This window comes from Ursus arctos, unplaced genomic scaffold (assembly GCF_023065955.2).
Source record: "Ursus arctos isolate Adak ecotype North America unplaced genomic scaffold, UrsArc2.0 scaffold_2, whole genome shotgun sequence".
NCBI classification, from domain to species: Eukaryota; Metazoa; Chordata; class Mammalia; order Carnivora; family Ursidae; genus Ursus; species Ursus arctos.
Window position 1 is genome coordinate 95,441,557 of NW_026622874.1, and position 21,295 is coordinate 95,462,851.

The 21,295-nt window shown below is 55.2% G+C and overlaps 1 protein-coding gene and 1 long non-coding RNA gene across 6 annotated transcripts in view; both read left to right on the forward strand.

The window, feature by feature from the left end:
- The window catches only part of LOC113267808 (NADPH--cytochrome P450 reductase), a 58,675-nt gene that overhangs the window by 31,786 nt on the left and 5,594 nt on the right, over positions 1-21,295 (forward strand). For all 5 annotated transcript variants that reach the window (XM_048224572.2, XM_026516033.4, XM_026516031.4 and 2 more), the window contains exons 3-4: positions 17,003-17,051; positions 20,318-20,446. In XM_048224572.2, the coding sequence (XP_048080529.1) occupies positions 17,003-17,051; positions 20,318-20,446 (178 nt within the window). The remainder of the gene's footprint in view (positions 1-17,002; positions 17,052-20,317; positions 20,447-21,295) is intronic.
- LOC130544336 (uncharacterized) lies at positions 5-10,334 on the forward strand. The gene is made up of 2 exons (XR_008960550.1): positions 5-8,934; positions 9,473-10,334. It is a non-coding gene; the product is annotated as an uncharacterized LOC130544336 (long non-coding RNA).

Genomic DNA, 21,295 nt, shown 5'->3' on the forward strand with positions numbered 1-21,295 from the left:
AAGTGACCCTACTCAGGATCCCTCTCTCAGCCTTCCAGAGCCTGTCCATGGGCCCGGGACGGGAGGGAGCCAGGCCAGAGAGGTGCGGGCTTCCTTGCGGCATTGTGGGTTGAATCGCGGCTGGTACCTTATTGGTGGCCTGGGCTTCAGGTCTCCCTTAACCCCTCGTGTGTCCACAGTGTGTGGGGGTTCACGAGATTCTTCCGGGTCTTGTTTCTTGTTTGCATTTCTCGATGGAACCTCCCAAGGGACCACTGAGAGTGGCCGGTGCCCTTCCACAGGTGGATCAGCTGAGGCTCGGGGGCGTTAGAGGTCTTCAGTGCTGCGGGCAGCACCCACTCAGTATTTCACTCCAGGCCTGCGATCTTGTCTTGAGAAGCCATGGGGCAGAGAGGTGCCGTCCGCACCCATGCAGATGATTGCCTTTCAGTCCCGTGGCCTCACTGACGTGGGCCAGGTTGCGCTTTGGCGCTGATGCATCTTTATCACCAATGTCCCCTGTCAAACGAAGAGAGCAGCCTCAAGCTTAGAGCTCTGGGGGTGACAGTGGAGGAGGAGAACTGGTTTTTTCCTCTCCTCGAGACCCACACTGAACGTTTCTGTGCCCGGATGTATGCGGAGTTCTCTCCCACCCTTGGGACGCCGCTGAGTGTGACGCTGTCCCCCTGGAGATAGCATCGGATCCCATGGGTAAGGGCTCGGTCCCACAAGGCCCCTCCCCACCCCATCTCAGACACCAGGCTCCCAAATCAGAAGTTGCCAGAACCCCCTCTTCAGGTTTGAATCATTTGCTAGAGCGGTTCACAGTCAGGAGAGCAGTGTACTCACTAGGTTATGGGTTTATTATAAAGGATGTGAGTCAGGAACAGCCAGATGGAAGAGGTGCAGGGGGCAAGGCGTGGGGGAGGCTGCGGTGCTTCATGCCCTCCCCAGGGGCACTGCCCTCCCAGCCCCCCAAGGAAGTGCTCAGCACCCTGAAACCCAAAGCTCTCTAAACCCCATGCTCAGGGTATTTATGGAGGTATCGTACCTCTCGGTGCAGGTGTGACTGATGAAATCATCTGCCCTTGGGTAGTCATTCACCTTCTGCCCCTCTCCCTTCCCCGGAGGTCAGCGGCCGGCCTGAAAATTCAAACCCTCTGATCACATGGTGGAGTTGCCTGCCAACCAGCCCTGTCCTTAGGGGCTTTCCAGAAAACGCTTTATTAACATAAACTCCAGTGTGGCTGAAGGGGGCTGGTTCTGAGGAACTAGATACCTTTGTTGCTCTTATCAGTTAGTAAATGCCAAGGGTTTTAGGAGCTCTGTGCCAGAAAGGGTACAAAGACCAAATGCGTATTTATTATAAGTCACGATGTCACACTGTCCAGCTTGACTTTACTCATAACATTGTTTTCTTTTTACTTTACTGATTTTTTTTTTTTAACCTTCCATAAAGCTTCCTTGGAAGAAGGTTTAAATAAATAGGCGAATTAGTTGTAAGTATTAAGTAAGAGTACAGCTGATTTTCGGAAGTAAGAAAATGACAGTATGACAAAGTGACGAAACCACTTCCCCCCGAGACTTGAGTTCCGAATCATTCCTGCAGCCAGGTCACTTTGTCACATTTGTTGTTGCCTGTGTTTTACCCAAATCCGACCTCAGAGGCCCACGGGCAGGTTTGGGGGGTGGGGAGGGGTTCCTGGGCTGAGGGAGCCCCAGGGCCCAGGCCTGCCCTCGCCCAGAGCCGGTCCTAGGTGCAGGCCCTGGGGCCACACTCGGGCCAGAGTCCCCCAGGCTGGGCACTCAGTGTCCCGTGGGCTCCTAATTCCCTGTTGCCGTTGTGGTGACCGTTGCCTCTCCCAGAAAAGTTACGGTCCTCAAACGTCACAGCCGATATTCAGAGAACACAGTCCTCGTAGCACACACGGGACAGTAGTTTTCCATTTTCGAAAGCTCAGCAAATATCTCCCGAGGCCTCGCTCTGCCCCAAGGAGCCACGAACAAAATAGAGGAAGTGCCCGAGTTCGTCAGGCTCACAGTCTGTCGCTGGGCGGGGCCTGGGCGAGACCCTGCCCTCACCCTGCCGCGGTTTTCCCCTCTGCTAAATGGAGGCAGTGACCCCGTCCCCCGGGGCTCATGTGAGCGCTAGGTGAGGTGACGGTGATGTCACCTAGCGCTGGTGGCCGCAGGGCGAGTCAGCGTGCATTTTGTGTTGCGCCCTGCGCTGGGTGCTGCAAGAAGACAAAGGCGACGTTTCCCCGGAGGAAAATGCGCAGGCAGACTGGGAGCGTGTGCCGAGGGAGGCCGGTGTCAGGTTCTAGCAGGTGCGGTCACGCCCGGAGGCCTGGAGGGCTTTGCCCACAGAGGGCCAGAGGCAGGATGGAAGGACCGGCGGAAAGCAGGACTCCGGCCTCTGTGCTGCGGCTGGCCCACGTGCCTTCCTGGCGTGGAAGGTGTTTGGGGGAGAATGTGATACAAGGTAGGGGACCATTTCCAATGGCCCTGAGTTTCCTCGGCTGTAAAGCAGAGGTGTCCCCTGCACACCCGTGCCCCGAGTGAGGACGTGGGTGTGCCGTGGGAGTACGGGGAGCCACCGTCCTCCCTGGCACCTTTCCGGCTTTGCAAGACGGACCTGAAATAAAACCGCTAGTCTGGGGGCGCTGGCGGCTCGGAGAGTCTGTCTCTGCCGCAGAGGGAAACTGGATGTCCCTCTTCGTGATGGTGAGGTTCCGGCTTCTCCATGCGGTGTCTGCCGCTGTGCAGCACCTCTTGTCCCTTACCGTACCGTGCAGAAGCCTGGTGGGGCCGGGTGGCGTGGACCCTCTGCGGGGGACCCTTTCCCAGTGCAGCAGGGCTAGGACCCAGAGCTGGGTGATGAAGGTTCGAGTCCTGCCTCTACCGCCTAGTAGTCGTGCGACGTTCCCCGTGACGGAATCTTTTCAAGTCTGTGCCCTTGGCTCTTCATAGAGGTCCTAACCGTCCTTATCTCCTGGGGCTATAAAACTGAAATGCTCTAATCGTAATCATCGTTGAGTGCTTCACCCATGTCCAGGTGCACATGGCCGTGGCCCTGCCCCCAAATGGCATGAATTATTATCTTTATCCTTACTATTAATATCCTGTCTGGTCTCACCAGAGCCCTTCAGGGAAAGCTTTATCACCCCACTTTGCAGCTGAGCATACTGAGACGCTAGTGACTGAGGACCCAGGTCACCTGACTTACAGGGAGCAGAGGCCGTTGTCAAGCCAGACCTGCAGACTTCGCAAGGCATGCTTCCCCCTTTGCCGTGATGCCCTGTTTCACTCCTGAGAAAACAGACTCCGAGGGGTCACTCACCTGGCACCCCGGGGCCACAGCCTGGCCCTCCCGCTGTAAACCCCGCACTTCTGTCCCCGACCACTTCCGTCTCTAGCCAGCGCAGATGGTCTCTGCCACAGCACAGAGCCTCCGTGGCCACCAGCTCAGTGGGGAGTCACAGGCCCTAGTGTGGGGACTGTGCCTGGCCCCGGGCTGCGTGGTGAGCATGGTGTGGGGCTGGGGGTGTGGACAAGGCAGTCAGAGCCTGATCAGCAGGGCCCCACCTGGGCTGCATGGGGGATGGACGGAGGGCCGTCGGGGGGCGGGTTGGGAGGGCGCTCCAGGAAACGGCCCAATAGAGATGGTGAGGCCAGAGAAGGGAGTCCTGGGGCTAGCACGGCGAACGCACAGTCGATGGGACACAGGCGCCTGGGCGTGAAGAGCCGGGAGGGCCAATGGGAGTCTGGGCAAGGCAGCCGCTCAGAGCAGGCTTGGGAATTGGGGAGACTGAGGATGCCTCTGGGGGTAGCTAGGCGGGGCAAGGGAGCAGAGCAAAACCCAAAGTTAAGAGATTTGGACCCTTTGCAAGCAGCGGGGGATGGGGTGACTAAACGAGAGGCCAGGCTGCTAGAATGAAGATCGTGCCTTTTTTCTTTTTTCTTTTTTTTTTTTTTAGGTTTTGGTTTTTTGTGTTATAAGGCTGAGAGCGAGCTGTGGTTAGCAGGGTTAGGCCACCCGCCACTCCTTTGTCTGGTTCCCTTGGCCAGTGAGGGGAAATGAGCAGGAGACCAGTGAGGGGAGGTCAGTTCTGGAAGGAAGGTCAGAGGAAAGGTCAGTTCCAAGGACTGCTTTGTTTTTGTTCGTCACTTTTCTGCTGAAGTGTATATAACACACAAACATAAAAGTACGCACAGTTTGATGGACATGTCACCAAAATGGCCCCCGCGTTGTCTGTGTCACAGAGCACGCATTCTGTGGTGTATATGGTGTTCTTTGGTCTCATTTGGTTTTCCATTATGTGAATAACCGTAATTTCTTCGTTCTTAAAATGACAGACATTCCGATGGTTTCCAGTCAGGAGAACAATTACAAACAGTACTGCCGTGAACATTCTAGTAGGCATGTTTTGTTCCCTTACAGACATGTTTCTGTTCCATGTGTGCCGTGACATGGAGCTGGCGAGTTGTGGGGAGGGTTCAGATTCAGCTCTAGTGGATCCTGCTAAACTGTGTTCCCAAGCGTTTGTTCTGGTGTCCGGCCTGCCACCAGCACATTCCATCGTCACACTTGGCTTTGGTCAACTTTTTTACTGGAACTATTTGAACAGACGTGTGGCGGCATCCTGTCTTGATTTGCGTTTCTCTGAAGATCCATGACCTTGTCGTATGTCTTATTGGCCATTTAGAAACCTTTGGTGAAGGTCTGTTCAAGACTTTGCCCATTTCTCCCACCGGATGATCAGCCCTATTGGTTTGCCAGGGCTCTTTATATTCGAGATATGAGGCCTTTGTTAGATAAACGTACTGTAAATATCATCTCCCTTCCGTAACTTGCCTCCTTACCCTCTTACTCCTGTCTTTTGATGATCAGAAGTGCTTGACTCACACTTACTCCAACCCCTCAACCTTTCAGTTGACCTTAAACCTTTATGGTTGATGTTTTTCCGACCAGAATAAGAATTCTTAACTTATCCGAAGGTCGTGAAGATGTTCTTTTTAAGTTTTCTTCTAAAAGCTTCCTTGAGAGGCACCTGGGTGGCTCAGTCAGTTGAGCATCTGACTCTTGGTTTCAGCTCAGGTCATGATCTCTGGGTCCTGAGATCAAGCCCTGAGTCCCAGCTCCATGCTCAGCAGGGGATCTGCTTTTCCGTCTCCCTCTGCCCCTCCCCCTGCTCTCTTTCTCTCTCTAAAATAAATAAATCTATTTTTAAAAAGCTTCCTTTCAGTGTAGCTTTTATTTTTTTTATTTTTTAATTTTTTAAAAAGATTTTATCCATTTGTTTGAGAGAGAGGAGGGAGGGAGAGAGAGAGAGCAGGGGGAGGGGCAGAGGGAGAAGCAGACCTCCTGCCGAGCAGGGAGCCCCGATGCGATGCGAGGTTCAAGGCTCAATCCCAGACCCCGGGATCATGACCTGAGCCACAGGCAGATGCTTAACTGACTGAGCTACCCAGACGGCCCTCTAGGGTTTCTCTTAAACTTAGACCTCCGTCCAGCGGACGCTGACTTGGCATTGGCTGGTTGTGTGTGGCGCTTCGAGGTTCATTTTGTCCCCTGTGGGCATCCATCCACTGGACCCAGCAACAGGTACTGAAAAAGGCCCTCGTCTTCCCCCTGCCCTTCAGCGTCACTGTTGACATAAATCAGATAACTGTGATTGACCTGTGAAATGCAGGTCAATTTCTAGACTGTTCTGTCCCTTTGATCGGTTTTTTTTTTTTTTTTTGTCCCTTCGTCATTACCTCACTATTCTACTTTCTGTGATTTCGTAGTCACTCTTGACTTTATATCTGGTAGGCTACGTCCTCCAGCTTTGTTCTTTTAGGATTCTCTTGGCCCTTGACATTTCCGTGTAGAAACCAGCTTGTCAGTGTCCACCAAACCCAAAGAGGGAATAAAACCAGCCCTGGTGCAGTTTTAATTGGGGTGGAATCGCATCTATAAATTAATTGCTACCTTACAATATGGAGTCTTCTGGTCCGCAAACACGGTTGTATGCCCTGGGGAGGCCTTTTGAACTGTTTGTAATAGCAGTTAAAGGCTTGTTAAAGAGAGCATCGCATTCTCTTAATGATGCTGGTAATAACTCCGAAAGTGGCTCCTTCCTGTCCACTCCCACTTAGTCCTCAGCCTTCACCCAGCTCGTGCCCCTGGACGGAGCGTTACACGCCAGAGCGGCTGCTGGTCTAAGACCACCAGGGTGGGGTGGTTCCCACAGGAGTCCAAAGCTCCAGGGGCCCCCGCTGCCCCCGCTTTGCCCACACATGGAACACAGCACTGTGCGTGGAGCACCTGTCTTGTCAGATGGGCATTTGTATTTCTGCCTCCCCTGGTGCAGAGAGGACGCCCCATCCCTGTGTGGGACCCTCACGTGGGACATTCAGAGAATGGCTGGTATTAGCGTTAAACCTGTTCCTGCGGCTGCCTCTGGAGTGGACTGGCCCACAAGCTGGCCTGGGCTTTCACGGGGGTTTTAGATCTTTAAATTAGAACATTGTTTTAAATTAGAACATTTAGGGGCACCTGGGTGGCGCAGTGAGTTAAGTGTCCGACTCTCGATTTCGGCTCAGGTCATCATCTCAGGGTCTTGAGATCGAGCCCCGTGTCGGGCTCCGTGGTGGCGTGGAGCCTGCTGAAGATCCTCTCTCCCTATCCCTCTGCCCCTCCCTCCCAAATAAAGAAAAAATAAAGTAGAACATTGAAAAGGCTGGCATATAAAACCCAGACTTATAGCTTCTCTTGGAAAAAACAACAAAACCAGAGGATCTGGGCCCCCGCTGAGGCCGGCCATCCGTGGTGGAGCTTAACAGGGCCACCCTTGTAGGTGGGCCTGCACCCCGTCCCCGCCCAGGCTGCTGGGCTCTTCTTATGCTCTCTTGGAGGTGAGGAGCGCCGTGGTGCCCCCACACATACCTAGCTTCATGCCTGGCGCCTGAGAGTGCTTTAAAGAAAAACAAAGCTCTTTATTGTGGAACATTTCCAACAAACCCCAAAGCACGGAGCACAGAAGAGTGAACTCCAGCACCAGCACCGATCACCCAGAGTAAACACCACCCAGAGTAAACACCCGTGTGGAGTCATGTTTCCTCCCCCCCCCCCCACCCCGGCCAACTGCTCCTGGCTTATCTTAAAGCCATCATATGTCATAAGGAGTCATGCCATCCATGTGAAATCTGAATAAAGGAATCAGGATTTCGTAGCAAATTTGGAGATCTTTCATATGAAATTATGTGAAATGTGAATAGTTCAGCCTTCTAAAATTCAAGGGCCCTCCTTTTTGAACTCCGCTTGGGGCTCTCCTCACAGCCCTGAAAGCCAGCCGCAAGCTTCCGGATCCTCAGACACTCAGTAGCATTTGTTCATGGTTCCTGATTAACTGATAGATTTTTTTTTTTTAACACTTTTTTAAAAATTCAGGATCTAAGCAAGACGGCAGTTGATAAATAAATCTTGCAAGTCTCTCTCTTGGGGGGTCAGATTTGTCCAGGTGTAATTTACATGTAGCAAAACACCCCTTTTTAAAGTATGCAGTTCAGGGCGCTGGGGTGGCTCCGTCGGTTAAGCGTCCGACTCTTGATCTCAGCTCCCGGCTTGATCTCAGGGTCGTGAGTTCAAACCCCATGTTGGGCTTCACGCGGGTCATGCAGCCTACTTAAAAAAAAATACAGTTTGATGAGTTCTGCCAGAGGTATGCAGCTGTGTAACCAGTGTTACAGTCAAGACGTACAACATGCCTCTGTTCTGAAAATTCCCCGTGTCCCTTTGCAGTGGACAGCCACACCCCCACCTCGAGGGACCACCATCATATTGCTGTCCCTGTAATTTTGCCTTTTCCCAAATGTCATGCGAATGGAATGACGGAGCTACAGCTTTTTGTGCCTGGCTTCTCCTCCTGAACGGGACAGGAAGTCTCTCACTGCACGGGCTTCCCCTCCATCCCTGGTGTCTCCCTGCAGCATTTTTGTTCCAGAAACAAGATTGTTTGTTTCACAGTTTCCCACAGTCTGGATTTTGCTGATTGCATCCCACTGGGGCTTGTTTCTGAAAAGCCACAAAGGAGCTCATTTTCCCCCGTGACCTTTATCTGGGGGCTCGCTCTGGACCGAAGGGCCGGGAAAGCCCGGAGTCAAGGCTGCCGGCTTCATGCCCATCCGTCCGTGGAAAGTGAGCCAGAGTTCTACATCCAATTCGGGGTCACTCTATAGAGAGGTGCTGGGCTCCGCCGAACGTGAAAAGAGAAGCTCACACGAGCTGTACAAAGAGGCCGGCACAGGGGAGAGGCCTCTGTGGACGTGGAGGGCAGGCAGTGCCCGAAGCCTCCCAGCGTCAGGGGAAGTGGCAGGAGAAGGGGCTCAGGGCATCCACGCTGCCCCCGAGAGTGCAGGCCTGGGTTGTCCACTGCCCCCTGACCGTGAGGGACTACACTGCCTCTCCTTCCTCCCTGTCCCCTGATGAGATCGGAGTGGTTTTGCCATTCGATCTACTGCCTGCAGCTCTGAAGGTGACCTGTCTGCCAAGCCGGGCGTCCGTGGACCTCTGGGCCTCGCTGGGCCTCACCGAGGGCTTGCGGCTGGTGGCTCCGTTTCTGTGCCAGGCAGTGTCCTCGGGGGCTCACATGCATTTGGGAGCGATGAGTGTTTCCAGAGGTGGTGGGAATGCAGAAGAGCGTCACCCTTCCCCTTGGTGGGGGTGTCAGGATTGAGGTGCCCCCGAACTGAGTCTGGGAACCTAAGTAGAAAGCGGGTGTTGGCATTGACAGGCGGGCCCGCAGCACAAACGCAGCAGGCACACAGAGCAGAAGCGGACGAGGACCGGCAAGGCTGCTCTGGAAGGTCACCAAGGAAGTCAGCTGTCAGGAAGGGAGTCGAGGGTCACAGCCCGGGGATCTGCAGGGCTGGAAGGGTGAAGACAGCATGCTGTCCCGCGCTGTTGGGAAGGTAGGCCACCTGGGCCACGCATGGCACGCATAGAGCCCGGATCCACATGATGGTGAATACACACTGAAGGCTGTATGGGAGGGTGTCCCTGAGGGAAACAGCAGCCCCTTTGGGCCTCAGAGCATCCCAAAGGTTGAGGGCCGAGGATCCGTGAAGATCCCTGGAAAGGGCCACGAAGTGCTGAGCGTGCCTAGGGACTCCTTCGAGCTGTGCTCAGCCTCACAGGGTGGGACAGTCGTGAACTGCCATGGCTCTGGGCTTTCGTGGTCTGGAGCTGGCTTCCTGCCCCCCTCCCCCCACCCACCCCAATCCCCGCTGTCCTTAGCTGTGAAAAGGGGGTAGAAATCCTTGCCCACTTGGAAGGGTTGGAAGGATTAAATGAAATACAATATAGAGCTCCTTGAATACTAGGTGGCATACAGTAGGCGCTCAGTCAGGGTTCCCATTCCGGATTTTGGCTTTGACCCATGGCCTCCCACCTGCCAGAGGCCAGCCACAGCAGGAGGCTCCCGGTGCTGGTCTGTTTTTGTTCCCTTAGGCGAGAGAGCTACTGGGCCCCGTGTAATCTCCAGCAGATCACTTCGTTTTCACCAAAGGCAGCTCCTGCAAACCGTTCACTTTCAGCTGCGTGGCCCGGGGACTGCTCTGCGTGCGGTAGAGAAATCTGGGCCTGCTTTGTGGAGCCCGCGCCAGCCAGCCTGCCCCCAGCTTGGCCCAGCATGTAGCGGAGAATCTACCACCACCCCGGGCCCTGGAAGGCAGCTGTTCCCCAGCAGCTGCCCCCCTATGTTGCCAAGGGCCGGGCAAAGTCTCAGGAGAAATCCATTCCGTAGAGCATTACCCTTGAGTTGGGACTTTTGCAAACTCTGCGCGTTGCCCGGGACCCAAGACGAAATGAGTCATACCGGCCGCCTGGGTTCATCTCTTTCCAAGTGACTCAGTGCTTTCGTCCCCTCCCTTTCATCCTCCCCACACTGAGGCCTGCAGTTGACTTCTGAGGCCCGAACTGGAGAGACTCCTGTTCCCGATTTAGGAGAGGAAAGCCCTAATTGGACCCGCGTGGTCTCTGGGCTCCAAGCCTGGGCCAGCTGCCGCCTCCTCCGCCCGCTCTTTGTACTTGGGTTCCTCCGAAGGGCTGCCCCTCGGGGGGCGGGGGTCATCTCAGCAGCGAACGTGGGGGCCACCGTGCAGGGCGCTGGGAGGGTGCGATGTGGTTTCTCTGCGCATGCTGCTCCCAGGTGACACGGACCCAGTGTCTCGGGCTCCGTGGCCCACGGTTCTTTTGTGGCGAGGAAGACGGGAACCAGAGCTAATTTAATATGATCCTGAGGCGCCCTGGCAGCGGGATCAATGCGGGTTCCTTTGTGGAGAGACGGCCCTACCATAGCAACCTGCACAACTGCCTTCTAGTGTCTAGAAGAGCCGTGTTCAGCCTCAGGGCTTCCTTTTTTTTTTTTTTTTTTAATTGGGAAAGGGGGAGGAAGTAGGGAGAAAGGGCTCCGATATAAATAGTTACCAAGGAGACCCGAGTCGGGGTTGGAAAGGTTTTCTCCTTCCCTCGGTCCATACAGCAGGAGGAGGGGTGTGCGCCCAAACGCAGGGGATCACGGGAGGGGCCCGGCTGGAGTGGCGAGTCTTCCTGCGCCCGAGGGGACAGATGCAGGCAGGGGCTCGGCAGAGGCTCTGGCAGGGCCGGGGTGTCCGGGGCGCGCTCAGAGTTCACGGCCCGTCTGCCGGCCCCGCCAGCACTGCGGAAGGATGGACAGAGCCCGAGTTCCTGGCCACTGGCTCCCTGCCCGTTTCCGGGAGACGGCCGGAACCTGCCTTTTCCCTTAAAGTCCTGGGGTCAGGAGAGAAGCCATGGGATGCACATACTCCTCTCCGCGGGACGAGCCCACCGTGAGAAGGTCAGTTCCAGACGTGTCCCTGTGGCAGAGTGCACTGACGCGCCTCGGGAAGGGGCCCCTTCCTGGGCAGGCTCCCCACGCATGCGTGAAGAAGGTGCCTATGGGGTTGACCGGCAGACTCGGGCGGTCCCCTGGGGGGCTCACCGGGGGCATGGGACCACCGGTCCCTTGGGTCCTGGTTTGCAGGCTGTACTTCCGGCCTCCAAAGGAAGGAATTTGTACTGGAAACCAGGAAGGCCCCAGTCGCCGGCTTCCCCCCTCCCCGCCAGGAAAGAGCTGGCTCAGGGTGCACGGCCCGCTGTGGAGCTGTCCGGCAGGGTCAGGCCGGTTGAGGGCCCTCAGGTATGAGGACCGGCGTGAACAGAGCAGGTGAGCTCTGCTGCCCCGAGCCTGGCAGCCAGGCTGTGCGGTGGGGGGGCAGGTTCTGCTGCTCCTTGAGGCTGTGTGTAGCAGGTAAGAACGTCAGCAAACTGCTCTGGGTCGGGGTGGCGACTAGAGGCACCGGGTCCTCCTGAATCTTCTCTTTCTCCCCATGCAATGCGGTCCGCCCCGGATCTCTGGAAGCCACGCCCGGAGCTCTGCGGAGAGGGTGGGAGTGTTCCTGCTTTCCCAGGGCTGAAGCTACTGAAGGGGCCCGTGCTGGCCTCCAGAGATGCTCATGCTTCTAGGGAGAACCTCCCCTCCACGCAGGAGGGCTGGCCCATCTTGCTGGCCCTCGAACATTCCCAGCCAGACCTGCCTGGCAAGCCCCCTCCCGGCCCCCAGTTCCCGAGCCGCCGGCCTGGAATTCCCGCCCCGTGCATCTGTGTTGGAGGCCACGCACCCCTGGGTGGCCACAGCTGAGCTCTGTCCGCTCGCCCTCCCCACCCCCCGCCTATATGGGCCTCATCCAAGAGCCCGTCGCCTGCCCGGTTTCTGTGGCTTTCCCTTGGGAGCTGTTTTCTGTCTCTGAGAATAGAGCCCAGTTCTTCTGGGAAGCCTTTGCTGGTGTCTTCAGAGGCCCTGTGGGTGGACCGTCTGGTCCACCCTTTCGGTCTTAGCACGTACCACCTGGTGCCACTGGGCATCTTTGAAGTCCCAGAGTGACCCAAATGGCTTTCTTCTAGGGAACACCCTCTTTGTCGCTGAGAATTAACCAGACTCCAGATGCTGTACAAGGAACAGGGAGCGGAGGCCGCAGAGTCCAAGATGCAGTATTTTCAATAAGAGGAATCCGAGGCCTTGCGAGGCCACCACTTGTCCGTCACGGGCCCATTTGGTGGCAGATCGGGATTCAAAGTCGAGCCTCCCCCGCTTCGGAGGGGGGCTGGCGCTGGCACTCACAGGGCGGTGGGGGCACTGCTCGTGCCTTCGATTAGTGAGTCTCAAATTCCCCTTCCTCAGATGCAGCTTCTCCGAAACCGCAGTACTTGAGAAAAGGCAGGAGTTGGCTTTTCTGCTGATGTCAGAACCTGATGTCAGCTGGGTCAGGAGCCCTCCAGCGGCCTTCTCAGGCCCGACCGCCCCAGTGCCAGGCGTGGGGCTGAGTGCAGAGGCCCAGGCAGCTGCCCCCGAGCCTCAGATCGAGTGATGAGTCGCGAACATGGAATCTCGGGCCCGGACGATGGCCTGTGCCGTATTGAGGGTGGTGACAGACAGCCTTCCCATGTGAGCAGCAGGGAAAGTGCTCTGAAGAGGAAATTGTACGTTGTGCCTTAAGGAATACGTAGGAGCTCTTGGGACAGAGAGGAAGGGCACTGTGGGCAGAGGTGCCAGGGCAGCCGCGAACGGGAGGTCAGTGTGGCCCAGGGCACTTGGAAGGTGCAAGTCGCGCTCCGCACCAGAGGCCTCTGTGCTCCTCCGAGTAGCTTCTCGATACGGTCTCTGCTGTTCTAATTGTCCTCATCGGAAGGAGCCTTCCAGATCTGTCTCCACACACATTTCTTTTTTTTTTCTTTTTTTTTTTTTAAAGATTTTTTATTTATTTATTCGACAGAGATAGAGACAGCCAGCGAGAGAGGGAACACAAGCAGGGGGAGTGGGAGAGAAAGAAGCTGGCTCCCAGCGGAGGAGCCTGATGTGGGGCTTGATCCCATAACACCGGGATCACGCCCTGAGCCGAAGGCAGACACTTAACCGCTGTGCCACCCAGGCGCCCCTCCACGCACATTTCTAAACCTAGGAGGCAGTTTTCATTTTCTTGGTGCGGAAGCGTTACATGTTCACAGTTGGGAAAGAGGGGTGGGGGACATGGGCATAGAAATCAGCCGAAGAAGGAAGCAAAAAAGACCGTCACTCAGCCCTGGGAGAGAACAGTTCTCGACGTGCTCGTGTGCCACCTGCATTGTTCTGTAACCTGCTTTTTCCACTTAGCAGGGTATCACGAACCTTCTTCCCCGCCGGTAGGTATGTTCCGCGCTCCCCTGTCCAGCCTCTCCCTAGTTCTTAGACATTGGAATTGTCCCCCTATCCCGGCTTTTATAACTGTAAAACGTATTTGTCATTATAATACAAAAAACCAAAATTGGGAACATCGCAGGACCGGCCTGCCTCATATTCTAACCCGCAATGTCCCCTCTCAAGGTGCTGGGGGATTTCTCGGGAGGCCCTGTTTCTGGGAATAATTAATGGTGCGCATTCCGTTTGTTAAGGACCCAGACTCTTGTGTTGATTCCGTGGGTCATGCATCTACCCCAGAAGCGGCCGCGTGTGAGGGAGGCCGTGTCGGGGTCAGCACTGCGGGGACACAGCTGGGCGGTGACCAGCTTCCATGACACCGTGTCTGTGCGTGGCGAACTCACTGGCCGTGGTTGAGCAACTGAGAAAGCATTCCATACCCGTGAACGTTCCAAGAACTCAAGCCTCACGCTCTTTAGGTGTCAAACTAAGTGCATTTTGTTTGTTTTCGTTTTTTGCTTGAGGGGAAACTCACTCCTTGTCAACTTGGCCGTTCTGACCGTTTTTTAAAAAGCACAGATGAGCGGCTCTCGTGCGTCCATGTCCATGTACAAAGGGAAATCACGTGTGGTTTCGTCCCTGCTCTTCTCTCCCAGCGTCTCATCTGCGATGTGTGCCTCGCTGGCTGACGCTGAAGCATCCGTTCACCTTTGAGTTTCTGTTTCAGCCAAGCTCATCCGTCCTCATGGCTCAGAATTCGGCAGGCACGCAGCGGTGGGAGTCCCAGCCCTGAGCCCCAGGAGAAGCCAGCGTCCTGGTCTGGACAGAACATAAACCGGCAGGGCAGGGAAGACATGGCTATTCGTGGCAGGGCAGGGACAGAAGCTGGACACGTGGTCCGAGATGTCCAGACACCAGACCCCCTTGGGGTGCGGGCCTGAGGGATGGGCCTGCCCAGAGGGCACTGGGCGCGGTGCTGGGGAGTCAGGGAGGGCCAGCTCCGGGTTCCTGGGCGGCGGGGCTGTGTCTGGCTGGGAAGGTCTGGGCAGCGGCCCCCAGCTGCTTCCCGTGGGGCCCCACAGGTAATGCCCTTGACCTCTGGGGCCCTGAAAATGGCTCTGATCCTGGACCTAATGTAGTGAGAACCTGGGGGGCGTAGACAGGAACTTCGGATACCTTTATGTTTGCAAAATCATGTGTCTGAACAGCTTGGCAGAGTCCTCCTTGAAAGAAAGCTTCCCTGTAGGTCTTTCCACGGACTCCAGCCCGCTGGCCCCCACGAGAGCACTTCCATGAGGTGGTAGGGTGTGCGTGTTCCGTGTGACTTTGTTACGCGCTCCCGTGCTCAGGAGGCTACCGGATGTCGTGAAAAGGGCAAAGACCTTGAAGTCAGACTGGGATCGGGCCCTTGCCTGACCCCGTACTGGCCCCAAACAAATACCGCTGCTGGGCCTCCGGCAGCCTCCCTATAAGGTGGGCACCAGTGCCCCCGGACACAGCGCTGCACCCTTCCTGTCCTTTTCTTCATGTGACATTGGCAGAAGCCTGCCAAGGGGTATTTGTTAGTTGCGCTGTCTAGCTGAGGAGCAACGGAGCCCAGGTTCAAGTTCACTCGGTGGCCAATCGGCAGGCTGGCAGTGGCAGCGCGGGCTGCCCGGGGTGGTGTTTGTGGGGAAAAAGTGGATTTTGGAAGCAAATTGTGGAAGCGTAAACTGTATTAAAATAGAATGTCTACAGAAAGGTACACCCAGAGAGATGATGTCAGCACGTGAGCAAGGGGTCACAACCCCCCAGATCAGAGCGGAGTGTTCTTGGTGCCCCAGGAGCCCCTGCTGTCCCTCACCGTGTCCTGACTCCGGTCCCTGTGCATGGTTCGCCTGTTCAGGGATTTTGTATAATGAAGTCGTATTCACACTCTCTTCCACGGCTTCTCGCGCTCAGCCTGCCGCCCTGGGACTCATTCATCCTCGGGCACGTAGTGATCGTCCATTCATGCTGCAGCGGAGAATATTCCGTTGTCTAAATATGCCGCAGTCGGTTGGTTGGTTGGTTGGTTGGTTTTCCTGCGGGTGGACGTTAATTAGGGTTGTTTCCCATTTGGCACCCACCTGTCAAACGCTGCTGGAACCTTCTATGCACGTATCCCGGTGCACGGGCACCGCTGTGCTCTGTCCGGTGTGCACCAGGGAGTGGGGTGCTGGGTTGTGGGTGGACAGAAGAGACTGCCGTGCGGCGTTCGGGAGCAGCCGTGCCACAGGGCGCCCCAGCAGCTTCGGCTGTCTTCACGGCTCACCTCGCCGTGGTCTTGTTTTCTGTTTCCCTGGTGACTAGTAATGCCACAGCCCTCGACAATAATACCAGATGCTCTCTTTAAGAAAGTGCTTGAGGGGGCGCCTGGGTGGCTCAGTCGTTAAGCGCTGCCTTCGGCTCAGGGCGTGATCCCGGCGTTCCGGGATCGAGTCCCACATCGGGCTCCTCCGCTGGGAGCCTGCTTCTTCCTCTCCCACTCCCCTGCTGTGTTCCCTCTCTCGCTGGCTGTCTCTCTGTCACATAAATAAAATCTTTAAAAAAATAAAAAAAATAAAGTGCTTGAGGTCTTTTGACAGTTTTCCTGTTGGATCAGCCATCTTTTGCTAACTGATTGGTAGGGTTTTCTTATGTTCTCCACCTAAGTCCTTTGTCAGATACGCAGAAGCTGCAAACATCTGCCGTGCCCTGGCTCGCCTTTCATTTCCTTAACGGTGCCGTTCTGAATGGAGACAACCACATTTTAGCTTTATTCAGTCTTGTCACCGTATTGCCCACATCCCGAAGATTTGCTATTCAGAGAGCGCTCTGTTTTTGCGCCTTGCTGTCATAGGCCTGAGGGCCCCTGGCAAGGCTCACCGGGTGCCTTTTTTATTTTTTATTATGTTTTTAAAGATTTATTTATTTATTTTAGAGAGTGAGAGAGCACGAGCAGGAGGGAGAGGGAGAGAATCTCCAGCAGACTCCACATGGAGCGCGGAGCCTGACATGGGGCTCGATCCCACGACCCCGAGATCACGACCTGAGTCAAAACCAAGAGTCAGACATTCAGCCGACTGCACCACCCAGGCGCCCCGCACGGGGCTTCTGTAGATGACCCCGCAGGCCTGGGGCAAGGAGGAAGGGAAGGGAAAGGACAGGAAATGGAAAGGGGGGCAGGAGGCCAGCAGCTGGGAGGTGGACGTGGGCCGGCAGTGGTGCTGCTCTGTGGAGAGGACGAGGTGCAGGGCTCTAGAAGGTGCCACGGCCACAAAGGGGAACAAGTCACTGCGGCCCCAGGGCAGGATAGGAAGAGGGGCTTGGGGGCGGAGCAGGGGTCTGTGGGGTGAGGCAGTGGATGGGAGCACTGGGCTGGAGGCCACAGTGGGACACGATGCTGAGGGCCATCACAGAGGGAGTGGCATACAGATCGGTACGTAGGAGTATGGCGTGTGGAGGGACGTGGCGGGTGAGGGGGGGGGACAGCTTCTGAACGGACTTGTGTGCCCCAGTCTGTGGCCGTGGGAGCCTCCGGGGATTGGAGGTGAGACAGGGCCTTCGGGACCCCTGGCTGGATGCTGAGGGACGGGAGTAATGTCCTTGACCCTTGTTTGTTCTCGTCCGTCGGGGCTGGAGGGCCTGGCTCTGGCTGTGGTGGCATCTCAAGAGGCTTTGGACTCGCTGCAGAGGACGCGGGGAGGCCGAGCAGAAGGGGAGCTCAGAGCCCTGCCCCCGGGGCTGTGCGCATCCCATGCCCATCAGCTACTTTTTTCTTTCAGGACTTCCTCTGTCAAAGACAGCAGCTTTGTGGAAAAGATGAAAAAGACGGTGAGTTGTCTGTCTGTGCCCTTCCGCCAGGGGTCGTGGCCCTGGTGGCGGGGGGGGGGGGGGGGGGGAGGCCAGCTCCACCGGATGGGAGGGGAGAGTGGGCACGAAAATTCTCATCTAACCGAAGTCCCCAAGCTGCTCTGCTTTGCCCGAAAGGCTTACCTTCCTTTTTGGATGTTTACTTCTTGAACCAACCGCACTGTAGACTCGCCCTGCCTCCGACTCAGGGGCCGTCCCTTGTCCTCCCTCCCGGTCCAGGCCCCGGACTCGAGCAGGTAGAAACCTTACACAGCTGGGACCAGAGCCCAGCTACGGTCTTCTCTGGTTTTGTTGAAGTATTTCGTTTTATGGGAAAGTACGACAGTCACGCTTAAAATCCCGAGCAGACTCTTCAGGGGGTAGCCTCTCCCCTGTCCCTGCCGCTCGTGACCATTGTTCTTAGCATCTTGTGGACCCTTCTAGAACTCCTGTTGCGCATACCAATCAAAACACGAAGAAAGGCGGCATGTTACATACACTGTCGTAAACCATGCTTTTCTGTACCTATTGTTTTTTAAACTTTCAGATCTGTGTTAGAGTTCCTTCCGTAACAGTTCAAAGACCCCTCCCTCCTCCCTTACTGTAGCCGCGTAGTGATTTCATTCTGTGACCGTGAATATGATCAATTGGAATATTTCTAACCTTGAGCTCTTACAAATCATGCTGCTGGGACCCTGGAGACCAATGGCCACATCTGCAAATACAGTAAAATGCCAGAAGTGAAATTGTTGGCTCCAAAGGTGTGTGCATTTGTAATTGTGATAGAAGCTGCCAGATTGCCCTCACCCCCACCCCCGGGGTCACCCCAGCGCACTCTCATTAGCAGCGTATGGGCAAACCTGTTGCCCCGCAGCCTTGCCAGGACAGTTAGCGCCCAAGTTTGGAGTCTTGCCAGTTTTCTAGGTTAAAGAAAGCTATCTCCGTGTACTTCCAGTTTGCATTTTTCTTATGAATGAGTTTCAGCAGATTTCCGTGTGTTATGACAGCATTTCTTTTTTTATGGATTCTCTCTTCAGATCTTTTGCCCACTCTTCTCTCAGGATTGATCCTTCTCGAGGAATTCCTTAAAGTGATGAGGGAGATTAACCCCTTGTTTGTGATACGAGTCACAAATATTTTCCCCAGTTAATAGCTTGTGTTTGACCTGGTTCATCATGTATGTGTGTGTGTGTGTGTGTGTGTGTGTGTGTGTGTGTTGCCGTGTAAAGTTATCCAGTGCACTTTATTCTTCCTGTGACTTCTGGACTGTGAGTTATTTGCAGTTTGAGTCATTAACTCTAAAGAGAAAAAGAATTCTTGCACGTTTTCTTCTCCGTGCTTTCTAGTACTTTCTCATTATTCATAATTAAAATTCAGCGTGTTGGGAGTTTAACCTGGTGTACGATGCAAGGCATGGACCCAGGGCTAGTCTTTTGGGCACCGCTAAGCTCTGTGCAATGGCATCCATCTTTTCCCCACTGGTTTTTATCAAATACATGATTCCCATACGTATTTGGGCCTTTTTCTAGATTTTCCTGTCATGGTACGTTGATCTGGCTGTCTGTGGACAGTATCCTTATTGTTTCAGTTACTGAGGTTTTACAAAGCTTGCTTTAATTTCTGTATTGCTAGGCCCCGCCCCCAACCCCACCCCGGCTCTTATTTTCCTGTTTTCCTGGCCGTTATTTTATATGTATTTGTCTGGGGTAACAGCTTTAGTGAGATAGCGTTCACATTCCATATAGGTCACCCTTTCCACATATACACTTCAGTATTTTTAATGTATTCCCAGTGCACTAACCACCACCACAGTCCATTCTAGAACATTCTGTACCCCCAGAAGCCACCCTGAACCCATTAGCAGCCACTCCCCACTTCCTCACCCGCACCCCCCCTCAGCCCGAAACAACCGTTCATCCACTTTCTGGGCCACTTAGAGAGTTGCCTGTTGGGGACATTTCGTGGCCTCTCGTGGGCGGCCCCTTTCACTGAGCCTCGTGGCGTGTGCTGGCCCTGCTTTCCTTCTCATTGCGAAATCACGTTCCAGTGGAGGGATTTATTTCTCCATATGACCTCGAGGATGAAGTTACGGAGGTGGAAAGAGCTCTTCGAATGTTGCACCGGCTCATGTTGGTTTCTGGATTGATGCCGGGAGGACGGAGCTCTTGGATGTTGAGTTTTTCGGTGCAAACTCCATGCCTCTCACTTCGGTTGACTCCTTCACCCATCTTGCAGATTCCTCGGAAGGCTTATCATTAAGTACTTCATATGTTTTGATGCCATTGTAAACATTTAGCTACGATTTCATATCCTGTTTTGTCCTCTTCACCTGAAATCCTAAGACTTCCCTGTTTTACTAAGTAGTTTTTGTAACGATTACTTAAAAGGACCTTTTTAGATGATCTGTAGGACATTCAGGAAATAGAAGAGGTCTGAGAACAGTTAAAGCAATTATAATCCGTACGTTTTCTTTTTTCATTTGTACCCACACGTTAGGGCTCCGTGCAAAAACCAGACAGACAGCACTCTAGGGGTTGAGGGCGCTGGAATCCTCCCACAGAGAAACCTCATGTTACATAAAGGGACTGGTAGGTGGCCTGTGCCTCGCTTCCGCCTTCTGGATCTTGCAGAGCACGTCCAGTTGGCAGGGCTTAATTTGCGGCACCCCTAGCCGCAAGGGAGTCTGGGACATGGAGGTCCGGCTTCTCAACAGCTGCCGTAGAGGCCACAGGAGGCAGCAGGTGTAATGAAAGAGCATGGGAGCCCGTCCACTGGGTGTCTTTCCTATCGTCTGGGTTTCTAGGAAGAATATTTTGTAATCACCCCCAGTTCTCTGCGTGGAGCCTGCTGGCGTAGTTCCCCTCGTGCGTGTGTATAAACAGAACGCATAGCGGTACGCGCGATGTGGGTCTAGAACAAAATGGGAGTATACTGTACATACTGTTTGGTCACTTTTTTTTTTTTTACTGAACATTATTACATTGTGTTTTCTCCCCATGTCATTTAATAATCTGTCCAAAATGTGCTCTTCAGCAGCTGCGTGTCTGGGTGGCCTCGGTCACCGTCCACCACAGTAGCTGTGGCAGCGAGAGGATCGCCCCAGAGGGACTTAGGAGGGCTTGAGGCAGGAAGGAAGAGGGTCCCCTTGAGGGACACCCCCTGCCCAGCCTGCCCTGCGGTCACCTGGAGTCTCATGAAGCCTGTGGCTCTCGGTCCCTCCCTGACCGTGTGTGTCTGGCCTTCTCTAGGGCAGGAACATCATCGTGTTCTACGGTTCCCAGACGGGGACAGCGGAGGAGTTTGCCAACCGCTTGTCCAAGGACGCCCACCGCTACGGGATGCGGGGCATGGCTGCAGACCCCGAGGAGTATGACCTGGTGAGCACCCCCGCATCCTGGCCCGCCCTCCTGGCCTTTCCAGTAGCATTGGCGAAGGCGTCCGGAGCATGGAGACGTGTAAAGGACTGAGCCAGCCGAAGGGACGGACAGGAATGGGCATCTCCTGTCATTGGTCCTGGCCGCTAGGTGGCCCCAGGCATGCAAGTGTGAGCTCCCAGCGCCCTGCACGCCCAGCCTTCCCTGCGCCGCACGCCACGGGCTTTCCCAAGCTGGCCACCGCGGGGAGATTGGACTGGAGCACCTAATGGGTTGGGTGTGGCTTAAAAAATGAACGGGTCTCAGCAGTCTGGGGAGGAAGTGTTTCCCGTTTCTCCCCTGCATCCCCAAACTGCAGCAGCAGGGGATGTGGCCTGAGCAACCCTGGGGGGGCCATCTCATGGAGCCCTGCAGCTGCGCTGTGAAAAGAGGCTGTATTGACTCGTGTATTAAGCGTAACCAGAGCAGCAACAGGGCCAGGGGAAGGGGCTAGGGGAGCCTGAGAATTCGGGGTGAAGGCCCCCTGTTGGAGCTGCAGGATCCCCCTGTCCCCCATTAGCTGCCCTCTTCACGTCGCTCTCTCAGGCCACCCCAGGCCTGTCTGCAGGACTTCGCGGCCCACTTCCTGCTTTCCACTGCCCCCAGTCTCTTTTGGAGGGGGGTGCAGGGCAGGCTCGCCTTGCTCATTCACCTCCCGGTATTAGCTCTTCGTCCTTCCCTGAGCACAGCGTTGGAAACTTCTAGCCATCTGCTTGCCTATTTATGGGGGGTCACGAGAGCTCATGCCAGCCAGGCCTGCAGCCCCAGGTAGAGGCAGTGGCCAGGGAGGGGAAGGGCCTGGCTGGGAGCAAG